Raw genomic sequence first — 17,974 nt, 5'->3', positions numbered from 1 at the left:
GGTGAAAAAAAGAAGCATTTGCACTCAGTAGCAATCATGAGAAGTGGAAGGACAAAACACAAAGGAATCCTCGCATTGAGCAGGATGAGGAGGAGGAGGTCTTGGTAGTTTTTGTGAAACAGCGCCTCCCAAAGACCGATATTTAACATTGCTAATTCGCATTAAATTCGCAAATAACTGGCAATTCAACACATACAGTAGTTAAATTGGAAATCTTTACCACCACCATGTCCCCCATTACACGTTTGGTTGATGGACAATATAATAAATAGAATTAATGCTTTTCTGTTTCCTACTCTGCCTCATGTCCAATCCTTATTTACTGTCATTTGTACAGCACTTTAATGAAAAGTGCTTTATAGATATATGTATTATCGTTGATGCTGAGGGAATCAGTGGTATATTGTGAGGAGGACCCCAAATGTTGTAACATTGCAGGTAACTACAGTACTGGTATTTGAGATGTGATATTTTGATGCGAGAATCAGGGTCACAGCATAGATTAAAAAATATATACATGTATATTTCAGCTCTCAAGATGTCAGGGCAACAAAACGTTTAAATATAAACAGCAGCGACAATGCAGGAAAATTGTCATGTAGAAAACTGGCAATAATCTTGGCAAAAGTGAAAAATAAAAACATTGGAGACGAATACTAAAGCTGTCGTTCTCATGATTATTGCAAAAGATGTTTATCACCATCATGATCAATAAAGGTTTCTCTTGGTTCCTGCACTCAATGCCCCGTCTCGCTAACAGTCACCATAGGCGGCTGTACAATCTACTCGATATTCAACAGCTGGTGATTCACTGTCATTCTTCACACGTTTAAAAGAAACTTGATCGGCAATAGTGAAAACTAGTGTTTTTTTTTCTTAGCTTGCTATTTACTATCAACACTTCTTGATATAGCTGGTCTTGGATTATCTGTGTGTCTGGTGGGTCAGATAGGAGGAAGTGGAAAGGGAGAAGAGCTTTTTTTCCAGGGGGATTTCCGAACTAGATTAAATAATAGCAATACATTTACAAGATAGGCTCAAAATTGCGGGGTAATTGACTAAGGAGCTCTTAGATAAAAAGGATTAAGCATGTCTAAATTATGGCAGTGGTACAAAAATAGATGTGAATGAAAGGAAATGACATCTTTTATGAATCTGAATTTAGCCTCCAACACCATGGCGTCGGTCTGTGATGGACGAGTGAAGGAACTTTCTTGAGTAATCATTGTTCAGTATGGTGTGAGATAAATATTTAAACATCACAAATTGCAGAGAAGAAGGAGGGGAAGATCCTCAAGAGGCAAAATGGGTTACATTTCTGTAGAAAGTGACAGGCATTTTAACAGGATGGACTTATGGATGAAATATAACTTGACAGTAAAATACAGCCAGGTGTGATATTGACTTCATGACTATGAAAGTCTCAAAGCAAGTACAAGACAGAGGAAAACTGATGTCACAATGAAACAATACACTATGAACAAGCGAAACAAGGCATGCTAATGACTCAAAAAAATACTTTTCAATAAATGATTTAATTTCAGAAAACTGTGGCGTGTAGAATGAAGGTTAAAGCAGGCATAAGGATCCAATGGAGAAAGTACAGTGAAAGGGAGGTATTTGCATGCAGTTCAGAACAGAGAGGGTATTACGGGAAGAAGAAGGATAAAATGCAAAGAGCAAGTAATAACAAGCAGGATGAAAATTCCTCATAGTACACCATTTTATTACAGGAAATCATCCCAAAGGTCTTTGCAATCATTGCTCTGCGAGTGGGGCTTATGGTTTTAAAAAGCGGGGTAGATATACATGAAAGACCACAGAATGGATACCATGCTTTGGAGATAAAAATGTACTCAAGAGTTTTTTTAAGGGTCAACTGAACTAGGAAGACAATGTCGACAGCGCTGAGCACAGAAGGAAAAGACAATTTAGTTGCAAAGCAACCCTATGTGTAAGACCCTTACAAAACAACAATTAAAATTTACATTTGCCTCCCAACTTGTGTTAAATCACATGATCAGCTGAGACATTGTCAAAGCCTCTACCAGCTGAACCTCAACAAACATTGTCACATATTTTGTCTACTTAAAGCAAATATTTGCAAAGGAAGAGATTCTGTCCAATATGCAGTTACAATTGGCTTTTTTAAGTGTTGAGTGATATGAGTTACATTTCCTGGTAGAAATTTAATCAATCAGAGTAGTCGTGTGGGTGCCTTAAAGCCCTCTATTTGATATTTGGCACAGGCGTGCACTGTGCAGAATACTGGCACCTTTTTAAAGTCCATTTCAAGAATGCATTCAGTGAACGACCAACTAATATTGATACTTATAATCATTCCTTTACGGCTAAAATATTCTTAAAAACACATCATGCACATTGCAAAATGGGAGCGTAAAGTAAAGGCAAAGAAAATAACAATTAGTCCCATTGCATTCTTCAAATAAGATGCATAATAATTAATGTGGGACTTTCAGAAGCAAATAAAATGTATTCCTGAATTATAAATTAATTTGAAAAAAGTAAATCAGATAAGATGGTACATCATTTTTCAGCAGATATGGTATTAGTCTACCTTCATATTTCATTGGTTTCTACCAAGTTTTTTGACAGACATCTAAGTAATTAATTGTGAAAACATTTGCAAACCCTCCATAAAATGTCATTTTGTCACGTGAAACTGTCAGGAGCTTTCCACTACTTGGTGTGGAAGAGCAGTAGTCGCTGGACTACCATTGTTGGCGGGTTTATCTTTTCCTTTCATGAAGAAGGTTAAAAGCTCCCCCTTCCCTTTCACGAGTATGGGCCCTCTGCGCACAAAGCGGAAGCCGTAGTTCTTCAAGATGTTGTAGCAATCTTCTACCACCTGAGGGCAGAGAAGAGAGGGCATTTTTGGGTAATGAATGAACTCACAAATCAGGAGAAACTTAACAAAAAGGGGTTATATGAGAGCATTTGTGACACCTGGATATTTCCCATCACGCCAGTAGACTCCATTCTACTCGCAACATTGACTGTGTTGCCCCAAATGTCATAGTGAGGTTTACGTGCTCCGATCACACCAGCAAGTACTGCCCCTTTATTCAGACCTGAGATAATGGTAATGAGATGAGATGAGAACAACTTTATTTATCCCGAAGGAAATTGTTATGCCAGTAATAACATGACACATAAACAAAGGACGTTACATTGATTCATTGCGCCAACCCTGTCCAAGACTGAACAATACACAGCTTCTGCCTGATCCGACCGCAAAACAGATCTTCATAATTTTGCCATACAGGAAAAAAAAATATATCCCCCAAGAATACACCTTATTTTGACAATTTCTATTTCAAACCAAAACATCATCCTGCAAAAGTTAACAGATGCCGACACCCACTGACCGATTCGAAGCATGAAGTTGTTGAAGGACTGTTTGTTGAGGTTGCTGAGGGTGACTTTCATAGCCAAAGCGAAGTCCGCCAGTTCGGCAAGGTGCTGCCAGTGCTCCATTAGTGTGTGCTCCTCTGGCTGGGGGACAACAAGATACCTTGTTCATTGTTTACATCACCACTTGCTGCAATATGAATTTCAAGGAAAGCAAAAGGTTTCTATGTTTATATCCGCTAACTACCCTGAAAGAAAACAACAACAAAAAAAAAGATATTGATGGGGTTATTACTCAGAACAAAAATGGCATTGAAGTTTTTTTCTGCTTTTGAAAACAGCATTTTCAGAACATTTTCTCAATTTTCTGATGTTGTATAGACCAAATAATTCATCTGCTGAACAAGACAATCATCACTTTAACTGGTAATGGAAATAATTGCTCAAACTCATTGATGTTCAAAGGTGCCGAGACTTCTCATTACAACATTATCTGTAGGTAATGGTTGTTATTATTGAAAAAAAAAAAAAAAAAAAATCAAACCTTTTTTCCACTCAAGCTATTAATTTATTTTAATTTAATTTTTTTGTTGTTGTTTTTTTAAATTCCTGATCATGTAAAAGCGCACAAACTATTATATTCTAAAAATCTGGTGCACCTCTGTAACATATGTATCACAAACCGTTGTAATCACTTTGACTGTTTTACACAAAGTGTTTTCAATAACTTGAAATTGTTTTACTTCTATTCACCTTTCACCTTTCACCTTTGATGCTGTTCATGGGCCTTCTGAGATCATGCCTCAAATTTTGAAAACTGTTTTGTTATAGCATCATACCTTGCGGCTGCTGTATCCGTTAGTGTTGCTCTCCGGGGTGAGTCCTGATGCTGCCATGTACGTGCTTCCTATTGTCTTAATCTTTGTGATGCAGCGGAACTCATCCCTATCAAGTAACTGTTTGAGAAAGTAGGAAAAAAAATCGGACGTAAGGGGACCCTGTCTTGATCACCCACATCAACAAACACATCAGAGATTCGACATTAATGCTTGAAAAACTGTCAGCACTCACACTGTCAAAGTCAGAGATGATCTCATTGAGGATTCTGAGGCATTCGATGCCACCGTTGTTGATGCTCTCCTCAGTGTAGAAATCAGAGAAGTTTGGGATGGAGGCAAACATCACACCTATTTCATCGTAAGACTGACTATACAGCTCCTAAAATGACAAATGATGATGAATCTCATTACTCTATTTTCAGTTATTTATTCAATTTGGTCATTTTACTTCTAGGTCTACTTCACCTCTGCATACCGAAGCACTGCACAAAAATACTAAAAGAAACACATCCAAGTAAGAACAGAAAAACAGCACAGTTGTACTTAGTGCTATAGCGTACGTAGTGCTATAGAAGAATAAAATAGAAGAATAAAAAAACATGCAACGTATCAGTAGCAATAATATAAACTTCTTTTTCCAAACAGCGAATCAACTTTCTCCATCTGACCCTATTCTCTGTATCCTCTTCTCTCACACCAACTAACTTCATATCCTACTAGCAACAATATACACAAATATGTAAAAAAAATTGGCCAAGTTCCAGCTTTAATCGAAACTGAAAAACTGATATATTGGGATAATATGAAATATTTTGTATTCATTTATTTTTATTAAGAGCATGAATGTGTCTTGGTCATGCTAGGAATATTAGAGGCAATGATCAAGGATAGAAGGTGTTATTTAGGCCACAAGATGGCACTGCAGCAGCAGGAGTTGCACCTGTATATAGGGGTAATATCACATGAACAAAGTTATTAAACATTGTTTTATAAATCCATATATGTTCGCCTGCCGCCTGACTGACCTCGTCTCTCTTTTTGGTTCCCAAGAAGTGTTTGGCCACATGCTCTGGCAACATGTTGGTGACAAGTGCTTCGTTCCATCGCCTCATCTCAAGCACCCTCTCCTTTTGGTCATGCACGCCAATCTTCCAAAGGAACAGCGTCCTTGATTGACATTCCAACTACACCACAGATAAAAAATGGTAAAATATTGAAACATATCAAAACATGACAATTAGTGATGTTACCGGTGGGAGTTACAATTCAAGGTTGTTGCATAGAACATGTGGGTCAGCTAATCATAATAAGTACATCTGAGTAACTCACATGGCGAGCAAACAAGTAGAAGGCAATCATCATAGTGATGATCATCATGGTCATAAGGTACTTGGAAGGCACAACTGAAGTTCTGTGCATGCAAAGCAATAGGAAACAATGAGTTTTTAGATACACGCAGATTTTTCTTTTCAGTTTTATTAACCACGATATACTTTTCTTCTTCATTTTCCATTGTTTGTGTGTGTGTGTGTGTGTATGTCTGGCTGTGTGGTGGGAGAGTAACAGTTACGAGAGAGGGTGCAAGGGGGGGTTTGAACTTTGACGATGTGCGCATTTGCTTCCCTTTTTTGACGCCATGGCTGGACAAAACCAAGAGACGCGATACAATACAATACCTTTGGCGCAATATAATTTTATATTAATATGACTGACAGTACGACTGGCAAATTCTTTCTATACCTCCCCATGATACATTATGGGCACTATTATCACCCTGGAAAATGGGATGCCACAAATGGAAGCAAATTTTCAATAACACCACAACATCTCACCTGTAGGTGGTAAACTGTATGAAGTCGTAGAGATCGTAGATCTCCCTCCAGCTGTATATATTAACAGTGCCAGTTGCTGTGACAACCAGAACCATTAGGCACAGTTTAATTAGGTGGCTGACCTGTACCAGCATGGCGGTGGCGATTAATGACATCACGGCCATGAAGCTGTAATGTTTTGGATTCGCCGCGCATTCAGCCAGCCGCTCCGGTATGGCGCCGGTGGTGCTGTTGATGAGCGGTAGGGATGGTGGAACACAGCTGAGCTTCAAAATCAGAAAAGAATGGGAAAGTCTTTTTCGGTCTGTTTTGTTTATTTGCATGTTCTTACTACAGTTTTACATGCAAGAGCATTTTCAGATTTTGCAGCAGGTGGAGAAATAGCGTTCATTGGTTGGTCAGAGACTTCATAAGAAGTCAAGTATCTCTAAATGCTAACATGAAATGTGCTAAATAAGGTTTTTAAACACAGGACCTTGCTCTTCAAAATGTTTTTTTTTTCCTACTTGCCAAGGTCTTAACAGATTAAACAGCATTGTATGATTTGTTTTCCTACTCAAGAAGTCATCCACATGACAGCTAAGCCAGATAAATAAATGCTCAATTAAGCGTGCTCTATTCCTGTCAAAAACTAAACGCAATCGTCTGTGTAGCAGGCTGCTCCTTTGGGGAGACGACAAATGAGCCAGCAGGCAGCAAGACCGACAACTAATGGACCCCACAGGGAACAAGGTGTCTGACACGTACAAGGCACCGATAGTTTGCTGAAGAAACAGTGAAACCACACAAACGGAATGACAAACACACACACACGACGACTGGGAGATTTGAGGATTTACATTAACGAGTAACTTTTGATTTTGCAATCTATCAAATTAAATGATGCGACTACGACTTTAATACCCCGTATAGTACTCCGGTGTATAGTTTGGGCCACCGATGTAATGACATACATGGGCTGTGGCTTGTGGTACTGCATAGTAATAACAAGATAAATGCAGATTATTATTATTAGTATCATTATATCATTATCATCATCACTATTATCACATTATTACTATTACTGTTAAGCTCAGAATGCAGAATTTTATAGAAGGATCTGCAATCTTACCATATCAGCAATCACAGCCATTGTCAGAACAAATATGGCCGCCATCGCCCACGTGTTTCTTGCCCATCGCGTGCGATCAATCCACATTGAGAAAGAAACCAGCCTCTTGGAAAACATCTGCGGTGAAGAAAGAGCAGTGACAATAACAAATGCTGGCAATTGTTCCATGAAATGTTTGTAGATTCAAAAGAGTGAACCTAAATATCCCCAGAGTGTTGTGTGTAATAGAATGTTTTATTTTCTCATCTTGTCAAAGGCATTCAACTATTATGTTGTTCAGAACAGAAAAAACAATGAATATTCATTGTTTTCGTCAACACAACCGTAGATTTCTCACCCTAGGGTAGATGGCAGCCAGGGAGCACACCATGAGGATCATTAACAGTACCTCTCCTACTACGAGAGTCACATAGTTAACCGTCAGCCTAAAACGAGAAGACACTTACACTCAGTTTCAGGTTGTGTTTAATAATTAAACATATGAAGCAAAGTCAACTGGTAATTCTGCTTTTGCATGTGTATGAAATGTGTAATACATCTCGTGGGACCTCCCTCCCACTCGCTGTAGGACCGTGAGATAGGATAGAGTAATATTATGAACGCACAGCGGATCTATTAACACCTCCATTGCTGTGATGAAGAAAAGCACAATGGTGCAGCAGAAGAAGGCTGCTCCACTGCGCTTCTCCTTCTCTGAGGAGTAGTGCTCCTCCAACTTTGCATCCACAAAGCGCAGTGATACAGGGTTGATCTGATGATTCTTCATTCTATGAAAATCACAAAGACACAAAGAAGCATTTTTAGTTATATGTGAGGGTCTGTATGTGTGTATGCTATGTCTTCATATTGCATGGATCTCCCAGTACTTTTTGAATTGATTTTAAATGATAATAACCTCCATAAAATTGCAATGGCCTTTGATTTTATGGGTATTGCTAACGGCCGATTGCTAACCAGTGAGGCCTGCGTCTGCACTTTTATTTCTTTTTGATAAAACAAGGTATTTTATCAAGGAACCCAGAGTCTTTTAGTCTCCAAAAGAAAATTAAGGAACTTTTAAATGTGTGCCAGGTCATAGCCCTAATTTTGAAGTACTCATAATACTATTTTTTTTTTAAACTCAGTTTCTTATCCCTGTATTACTTTCAATTTCTAGCTTTTACTTGTGCAATTCCATTACTTTATGAAATACCTCTTTCCTTTAAGCGAAATTAAAATACTCATCACTAACAAACGCATTCTCTTATTTTGATAAATTGATAAATGAACTTAAACAAGTAAAGAGTAGATTCTTTTTCTTCTACTTTTGGCTTTTCCCTTCAAGGGTCACCACAGCCAATCAACCTTCTCCATCTAACCCTATTCTCTGTATCCTCCTCTCTCACACCAACTACCTTCATATCTTCTCTCATTACACCCATAAATCTTCTCTTTGGTCTTCCTTCTGCCTGGCAGCTCCGATTCCAGCAAAAATGCAATGCAGCGCTTTCTGGCCTTCTCTGTACTTCCCTATTTGCATTCTCAAAGCAAATACTGCATTTGTAGTACTCTTTCTAGGCATGAAACCATACTGCTGTTTACAAATGCTGACTTCTGCTCTCAGTCTAGTTTCCACCACTCTTACTTTATTGTATGGCTCATTGACTTTATCCCTCTTTAGTCACCGCAATTCTGCACATCCCCCTTATTCTTAAAAATGGGCACCATCACATTTTTTCTCCATGCCTCAGGCATCTTCTCACTCTCTAATATCCTGTTGAATAATCTAGCCAGAAACTCTGCCGCTGCGTCTCTGAGACTATTCCATTCCTCCACAGGTAAATCATCAGGACTAAAAACAGTAGATTAAGTCCGTCAAACATTCACTCGTCATTCTATACTTCTTTTTTTATGTTGAAATTCTTCGGCAAACTGTACGACGAGCTTCTTCTCTACTCGGGCTTTTCTAATCGTCTTCTGTTTTTATCTTCTTTTTGTTCGTCTAATTTTCTTACATTTGATGGTTTTCTCTTTCCAGAAGCTCCTGCTGCAAGCGTCTGTTGATCACTTGCTCCTCAACCATCTTTTTCTTCTGAGGAAAAACACAAATCAGAAACATCAAATTATTAAGCTTTGTTATGAAACTGTTATCAAAGTGAAAATCACCCTCTTGCTGCAAAATAATCTGTTGTAAGTATGAATAAAAACATGGAGGATGTTATGGAGGAATACATTTTGACAGTGAGGGGGGAAACTACAGTTTTGGGGGGGGGGATGTTATAGTGCCACACTGAGGACGGTTTTCCATGTAACCATAGCGATGAAAATGGATTATTCATAAGGAATGAGTTGAATCCCTGCAGGAGTTTTTTTCTTAACCCCAAGCAAGCATTCTTAATGCGCAAACAAAACCTCAAATATTGCACTAATGCATTTCATTTTTAAGCTACAGGCGATATATCACGCATTGCCCAACTGCGCACACAGAAACATTTGTTTTAGAATGACACCTGATTTTAATAAAATCCCCATGAACCATTGGATTTAAGAGGCACCTTTTTTCTCCACATGGGCCTAAAACTGATCTATTCGGTCGAATGAAAACTCATGAGCTGTCAGTGGATGTGGTTCATTTTAAGAGTTTCTGACAGGTCAAAGAGTGTAAGTATCTGAATATCCGTCCCTTTGGTGCACTATTCCAAGTGAGTGGTAAAAGCCATAGCAGTCTTCAAGTCCGGTCTCACATTAATAATTGGCTGGGAAACATTAAGATGTTAGTCGATGACTGTGGGAAAAGTACAACGTAGTGATAATTTGACTTTGGTAAATCCATGTAATTCTGTTTGACATGTTGGGAAAGCCAATAGTACGAGTGTATAGATACTGTCTCTTGTGAATTCTTAAACAGGCCATGCCAGCAAACTGCGGCATGGCCTTCAAAACCTAATGTGTGGTGTTTGGTTTGTTAGTTTTGGGCGAATGTAGAACCACTGGTGGCGTCCCATGACTGGATTCATGGATGATTTCAGATGAAACCCGGATTAATACAATTTTGAAGTGATCGTATAGAAAAACACGTAATTATGACATTAAATTTGACTCGGGCCCCTACACTATAGACTGAAAGTTTTTATAGTTTTAGTTTAAATGTTTTTTGTTAATAGAAAAAAAGGTGACAGGGCATTGAAATGTATAAAATCTGGCCAAAGCAGTGAAAACAGATTAAAAGCAGTGCCTTTTTGGCTATATACGACCATGAAAGTGACAATGCTCAACCTCAAACTCTACAGCAGGGGTGTCAAACTCATTTTCATAGAGAATAAATGTAGCTAAATGTAATGTAAAATAAATGTAACTACTCCTTCATGTTAAATAACTATGAATTTATTACTCCTTCCAATCCAAAATGTTACATATGCATTCCCATCTCGCTTGAAACAGCCTTCCATCTCCATAAACCTTTCTCTTCCTGGACATTTTAGGGATCATTTGCATTCTCAATTCTGCATGTTGAAAATGGCATAGATGTGGATTAACTCTGATCTAACAGCAGGAGGCCGTCACTTTGCGGGAGATACGATCGGCATGAATTGCGGGAAATGTAATTTATAACCAATGCATGCGTTTGACTTATTTAATTTAAGACAATCGAACCTTTTAAGACGTTCCCACGGGCCGAATAAAATGATGTGCGGGCCACATTTGGCCCGCGGGCCTTGAGTTTGACACATGTGCTCTACAGCATCTACTGCAAGTTGTTATGTTTATTATGACAGCAGTTCTGTGATGTGAAGAATTAAGGTTTTTATATTTCGGTGCAAATAGTTTCACCTCCAAGCCAGATGTGGTTGGATAGAATGGCACTGATAGAACCCACTGATGGAATGACGCTGTGGGGCACCGATACGTCTCAGGACTACTTGGGTTTTCTCGGGTAGCAGAGCACGCTAATGCCATAATTCACCTCTTGTTTACACTCCAAGGAAGAGCTTTGAGATGAGTTTCCATTCCCGTTTGTTGCAGAAGTGTTGATCAACTGGCTGGATTTCCTGTTGTACAATGTGCCAAGCTTCTTAGGGGAGAAGAAGCAGAGAAACAAAGTTCATGTAACATGAATAACTGTGAATCAAATGCGTTTTGGTTGGAAATGCGTTTCATCTTGGGATTTTTTTTTTTTCTCAAGTGTTTGGGGAGGAATTTCATCGAGTTTCCCTCAGATAAAACCACAGCTATTACGATTTTACTCATGACTTAAATTCATGTATTTTGATAAACACGATCAGTCAAAAAAAAATGCCACAAAGGAACAATAAACTCACATTTCCATTGAGCGCGTTTGCTTGTTTAGGCACCAGAACCAAGTAAGTGTCGATGCCTTTCTCCAGTAGATACTCGCATCTCTCTCCCCCGTTTCCAGGCTCAAGTTCAAATTCTCCATGCAGACTTTCCTTTGTGCTCTGGGAGATGTGCACTCTCCTATACGTCCAACATTATTTAAAACAATGTAACATATTAAATGTCTTCAATGTTCTCCTTCTCAAGTTAACAAATGATCACCCCTACCCAGGAATGCCTCCAGATTCCATTTTATTGGCCACTGTGACATCAGTGGACCAAACATCAAACTGCCAGCGCTTTTGTCCAAGAACCCCTCCCAGCACGGTGCCAGTATGCACGCCCACGCGCATGTCCACCTCCGTTTTGGTCTTCTCTCGCACGTAGCTGCGACGGGAAGAAAGGCAAGATGAGTTTTCTGCAGAAATCTTCAAGAAAACAAAATGCTACTGCCGAGACCCCCAGTGCCGACCATTTTTCGAAAAGAAAAAAATAAAGCGAGACTTACGAGATGGCTTCTACCATTGCAAGGCCCATCATTATGGAGCAGGCAGCGTGGTCCTCTCGGAAGTTTGGAAGACCACAAATACAGTAGTAACAGTCTCCTAGGATCTTAATCCGCAGTTGGTGATGATGCTACAACAGGGGTAGGAAATTATTTTGGCTGGCGAACTAATTTTCATGCGCGGGCCAACTCGGTGACCAAAATGAAAATTTTAATTTGAATATTACCATTTTTTGGCAACTTATTTCAATTTTAAAATCATTAATAATAATATAAATGTACCGAACGGCATTAGTTTGGGAAAAAAAAATTAAAAGAAAAAAACATTAAAAAGGAAAAAATGAGTTTCTAAATTCAATATTGATTGAAAATACTTGTTAAAATAATCAAAGAAAATAGTTTGACGGGCCGGGTAAAAAAACAAAACGGGCTGAATGTTGCCCGCGGGCCGTAAAATGCCCAGGTCTGCGCCAAAACTCATTTTGAAAGCAAACGGTTTATACATAGCTATAGTGCATCTATTTAATGATGAGAACCCGAGTCATCAGACAGCATGAAAAGAACTATACAAAGGAGAACGAACATCAAAATTTCGGAAAAAAGGGAAATTGGAAACCCTACCTCAGCCAGTTTATCGAAGCGGGCAAAGAGTTCATTGAGCAGCTTCACGAGCTCTTGGGCGCTACAGGCTGAGGACAGCTGGGTGAATCCAACAATGTCAGCAAACAGGATACTACAAAACAGTGAAAGACGCAGGGGATGATGATAAATAGAAAATTTCCTAGGGTAGATAAAGATATCAATCACATTTTTTTACCCCAAGAAGTTTGATCCTGACCTGACATTTTCGTGGCGATACATGTACATCGTGTTGAACTGCTGCTGCTGTACCTCACTCTGAGTAGCCTTGTTCTTCATGCCCTGTAGCATCTCATCAGCTATGTGTTTGGGCAAGATGGACAATAATAATTCCTCCTACACGGACACAAATACTGTGATGAGACATATAAAAGTGTAAATGGTCTTCATGTACTTGTTTTTCTGTGCAAGTATCTATCTATGCATGACTGAGGCAGATGGAGCCAAGGAAGCCTCAGGAGTCCTATTTATTATGATGGTTGTCTGGTTCTGCCAGGTCTTCTAGTTTTCTACCAGTGTAATAAAGTTCCACTCATTTAAATGGACCTTCTTCTGCCTCACCGTTCCTAATATAAAATCCCCAAACTGGATGACAAGAAAGGAAGGATGGATTCATGACCTGTGGTACACTGCTTATTTTCAGAATTGTTATATTTTTCAAAAAAAACTACCAAAGCTACTAATCAAACAATGATGTTCCTGCCTGTAGTGCAATCTGCATATGAATGGATAATAAAAGTAGTGTACCTGCACATTTATCACATAATTACTGTTTTTGTGTTAATTTTGATTTTAATTGATTTCATTCATTTATTGTATTTGTTTGTGCATATTTGAATTATTTTTTTCCACTATGTATATATTCATATAGTGAGTCATAATTGTACAAACTACTATTGGAAACTGATATCTGCTTTGTTAGGCAGTGATACCCCTCTCAACTTTGCTACCGGCCTCATGTTATAAATTAAATTGTGTTATTTTACATTTATAATAATCAATCAATCAATAATTAAGTCATAGATCTGCACTCACATATGTCTGATCGTATAAAAAAACATTGAGTTTTAAGTGGCACTCCTATGACACTGCATCTCAAATGATGTTATAAAGCAATAGTAAAGTGATCAAATAAGTTGAATAACAGATGCATTTTGATTTTTTGAGATAATTTTGGGTGACGCTTCACTTTTTGAGTATGCAACCGTGCATGCGTTTGATGATATTGTATTTTAATAAACTGATCTCGTAGTTTAGCTTCGAGAATGGCAAGATGTCAAACTAAAAATTACATTAACTGCTGAGGATGAACATTGTGTCATTGTCAGTTTACTCACAATTTATATGAACAAAGAAGGTGCCTGGCATGGAGACTTGTCGTAAACTGGTTACAAAAGACGACAAACAATAGCCTGACTAGAATGGGGAGAATTAAAAATGACGAGGGAAAACAGGACCAATTAGAGCTGTAAAGTGATCAAATTCTTGGTTGCTACAGAGGTTAAGGTGACCGTGTTGCAGCAGGTCCCATCAGCACAGTGGCTGAAAACAACAGGCTCTCTAATCAACCTATTATCAGTGAGCTGAGCAAAACACTGTAATTAGGAAGCACGGGGTGTCCTTCCCTGATGAGTGTTTTTTACAATTATATATTCATTTGTGCTCAAAATGAGAAAATTGTTTCACCTCATTAGGCAGTTTGTATGTGTGTTTCCTTGAATCCTCTCCCCCACCTGCTGGGTGCTCTGATCCTCCAGTGTGAGCTTGACCTCCAGCGACTGCCGCGCCTCCAAAAATGCTGTCCTGTACTTCCTGTCTGCCATATAGTAGGACACTACGCCGACTGCAGACGCACACAGGTAGAGCGTCACATTGGCCAGCAGCTGGGAAAAAAGACGTATAAACATGTCAGTTGGTTTTCTTATTAGATGATAGACTTTGCCGTTTTTTTCTCAAGTCTGTCGACAGAAGTTTTTGTGCATTGTGTATCGCGTCTTGCATTTTTAGATACTGGGAAAAAACAATCAGCTCTAACAGGATTTTCAACATTTACTGATTGGACTTTACTTTGAACAGAAAAAAAAAAATTAAAAAAACTGTGAAACGTATTTGTTGGCACATAAATAAAACAAAAAATAATAATGGTTATGCGGTGGAAGTACAAAATGATCACATTGTATAGTGTTTATGTTTCAGAACTGCATCAACAGTCATATGCTATTTTATTTCGAAATACATTTTCTATTTTTTTTATTTTTTTCAAAACAACACAACACTAATATGATAATCACCTAAATGCATGCCATTACATTATACTGCAAAGAACCATTAAAGCACCTTTTGGTGATTTGCTAGATTACATTAGCAGTAGGAGATATTATATTATATTATCATCTTGTTATTCACACTTGGCATTAACCCTAGAACACTAACGTTAAAATAAGTAACACCAGCACTAACGTTGGGTATATTTTACCCAATACAATATCCTGGATAAAATACAGTTTTTATCAATTTATAGATGGGCCGATGGGAGGAGGGAAACAAACATATAATTAATAACATCAGTGAGCAGCCTGAAGCTACCCAAGGACCCATAAAACACAATGGCAACACAATGAAAATCACATGACAAGAATTGTGTGGGTGAAAATCACCCGACGTTAGTGTTCTAGGGTTAAAGGTGATCATTTTATGCGCGTATTTACAAGTAAAGGTCCAAAACGCCACTATGGTGTTGCAGCCACTTGCAAGTAAAGTGTATAAGAGCTCCTGAGATACTGTATTGTTCATTCAGCTGCAGGATATTCCTTGAAAAATCACTTAATTTGATGTTTTTGTCACTATTTATTTACCTGTCTCACCAGTACTTGGCCCTGCAGGTTGTGGTCGAGCCTTTGTGCAACCGTCACCCCGAGCACCAGGACGTGGATCCCGCAGGAGAGTCCGGAGAGGAGGATCAGCGGGACCACGTCCAGGGGCAAAGTCAGGAAACCCGCGAAACTGAAAAACGCCTGCCACCCCACGGAGTCACTGGCGTGGGAGAAACGCTCGTAGTTAAGCCCCGCGTAGCACAGGACGTGCACGGTGGCAGTCAGCCACAGCGCGTAAGGCACCGCCCCGCGGCTCACCGGCGAAGCGGGGAGCCGCCGCAGGCACAGCAGGAAGAGCAGCGCGTCCGCGGCCAGACCCGCCGCCGCCACGGCCACCGTGGCCAGCTTGTCCCCGGTGTACACCGCCGCGCTCATCACGATCACGAAGCTGTTGAAGAGAGCGGCGAATATCGCCAGTACCGGCAGGTTCTCCTGCCTCTGCCGGCGGAAGTAGCTCTGGTAAATGCGCTCCAGAGAGCCGGGCGTAAAGGTGAGGCGCGCTGCGCCGGGCCGGCCGGGGCTCCGGGACCGGGGCGCAGCATCCACCACGCGGTGACACGGATATTCAGTCGACGATTCCGCGGGATGCTCCGACTCCGAAGCGCAGACCCGGTTCGAAGGCATCCTGGTTTCACCCTCCTGGTTTTTACTTTACGAAAACCATCGAAAAAGTCTCAGCGCATCCCATTTAGACAGCAGGTTTTGAAAATGTTTTGCCAGAATGACTCCATCCAGGTTAAAACAAATCAAATCTTAAAAGAATCCACAACAGTAAGTCGGGTAACACTGAGATGCTGGGCTTGAAAGACTCATTCTACAGCCAAACATTCTACATGTCCTAACATTATGGTCCGTTTTTCTGATAAAAATGGCCATTTTACTGAAAATGCAGAATGTGTCTGTCCTTTCAGCGGAAAAAAAAACAAACAACTCTTTGAAAGCTCCTCTTCTTGATGATGTCCACAGTACCCAAGAAAAAAAAAACTCCCATTTACAAGTGGATGTTCAGTCCAGTGCAGGGGTCCAATTCATAGTAGACCACTTTGGAGTAAACATAAACAACCAAAAAAAAAAAAAAAAAAAAAATCTGCAAAAGACCCTTCTCTTTCATCTAATGTAATTCTCTTCATCACTGTTTCATTCTCTTTGTCTCCTCCCACCTCCTCCCTCATCAACCTCTCTGTTATTGTTGCTACCGTGAAACCAAAGTGGCTGCCAGCTCGCAACCATGTCTGGGGAAATGTGATGCGAAGAGGTGAGCGTTGGGGTGGGGGTTGTCAAGGAGAAAAAAAAACTAATCACAGAGAGGAAGGGTATCGTCTCTGCAAATTTATACACACCCAATAAAGATAAACAATTTATTTTGTATAACTTTGTGATATTTGACTGACAGGAGGATTTTTTTTTTTTTTATGTCATCGAGGTTCAGTCGGATTAGTACCCTATCGATCAGTCTCTGTGCGAGTTTGTTGTTGATTTTCTAATCATCCCACTCAACGTACTTCCCACAGCCAACAGTACAGCCGCCGATACTCCCATGGTCCCCAATCTTCCAAGAGCCGCGGTGCCCAAAGCTGCGGCCCCGAGCGCCCCGGCTCCGATAGGCGCCGCTGCCACGGTGACCGTCTCCAAGCCCATTTCCCGAATTAGCCCCGGCCCCTTGAGGAGGCCCCTTCGCAGATTCACCTCGGTGTGGAAAGGGCTCTTTGGCGCACCCAGAACAAACGCCCCGATGGCGACAAAAGAGATTTCGAGTTCCGATGTAGTTAACAGAGTTGCGTTTGGCGTTAGTCCTTACATGCCTGCGACGGCGCTGACGAAAACCGCACCTAGAATGGTGAAAAACGAATTTCTAGACTTGAATGCCTTTTTGGCCGCGACACTCGAAGCTCCGAGCGAAACTCCCGCAGTAGCGGCGGCTCCCAGCCCGCCGCCGACGGGGCTTCCCACTCCTAGAGCAGACCTAGACTGTAAAATGATCCTCATGACCAGGATCAAGATCACAGAAGCCCCCATACAGACGCTCCCAGCCTCCTCCGACCCCAGCCCTGCCATCGCCACTGTTCCTAGACCGGTGCCGAGCAACCCGGCGGACAGAAACGCCACCCAGAAGACCGACTTGAGTATCAAAACCGCGTCGGCCTCCACTCTGTCTCCTGCCTCGCCGGCCCCGATGCCGACTGAAAATCCAAGTATTCCCACAATAACGAAGTAAAAAAATATCCTCCGTAAAAGTCCGCAACCGAATCCGGTGTCGGGGCTTTGTGCCAGTCTCTCTCTCAGCACCTTTCGAAGGACGCAAAGGGCAGAGATGGTCAGACCCATGGCGAATAATCCAATTACGACCCCCATCCTTCCAAAGAGGACACTGCAGTATAGAGTGGTGAAGATGAGTAGAAGAGCTGTGGTTATGTCATTTACATTGGAGGACGAGCAGGCGACGAGGACCAGAATCCCTTGGCTCATGAAATAGAGCGACGAAGGAAGGA

General features: G+C 40.5%; 1 protein-coding gene across 1 annotated transcript; it reads right to left on the bottom strand.

The window, feature by feature from the left end:
* Nucleotides 1-1,550: 1,550 nt before the first annotated feature.
* On the bottom strand, nt 1,551-16,732 carry adcy3b (adenylate cyclase 3b). The gene is made up of 20 exons (XM_086166930.1): nt 15,468-16,732; nt 14,346-14,495; nt 12,812-12,948; nt 12,595-12,706; nt 11,977-12,104; nt 11,697-11,855; nt 11,453-11,609; nt 11,080-11,202; nt 9,149-9,264; nt 7,760-7,921; nt 7,492-7,579; nt 7,155-7,271; nt 6,044-6,309; nt 5,541-5,622; nt 5,237-5,395; nt 4,444-4,590; nt 4,212-4,328; nt 3,390-3,516; nt 2,968-3,092; nt 1,551-2,869 (listed from the first exon to the last, which is right to left on the bottom strand). Exons 1-20 carry the CDS (start codon nt 16,107-16,109, stop codon nt 2,687-2,689), a joined length of 3,297 nt encoding a protein of 1,098 aa, XP_086023056.1. The 5' UTR covers nt 16,110-16,732; the 3' UTR covers nt 1,551-2,686.
* Between the last annotated feature and the right edge of the window lie 1,242 nt (nt 16,733-17,974).

Source organism: Fistularia commersonii, chromosome 20 (genome assembly GCF_037954325.1).
Source record: "Fistularia commersonii isolate RoL2024-O1a breed Wild chromosome 20, RoL_Fcom_v1.0, whole genome shotgun sequence".
Taxonomy (NCBI): domain Eukaryota; kingdom Metazoa; phylum Chordata; class Actinopteri; order Syngnathiformes; family Fistulariidae; genus Fistularia; species Fistularia commersonii.
The sequence above is the reverse complement of the archived record's forward strand: the minus strand, read 5'-3'. Positions and strand labels throughout refer to the sequence as shown.

Excerpts from the sequence above, each read along its gene's own strand:
- adcy3b (XM_086166930.1), bottom strand. The coding sequence starts at position 16,109 with ATGCCTTCGAACCGGGTCTGCGCTTCGGAGTCGGAGCATCCCGCGGAA. Across the intron at positions 5,623-6,043 it reads ATACAGTTTACCACCTACAG|AACTTCAGTTGTGCCTTCCA; the intron begins GTGAGATGTTGT and ends TTGCATGCACAG. Across the intron at positions 4,591-5,236 it reads GAACCAAAAAGAGAGACGAG|GAGCTGTATAGTCAGTCTTA; the intron begins GTCAGTCAGGCG and ends TTGTCATTTTAG.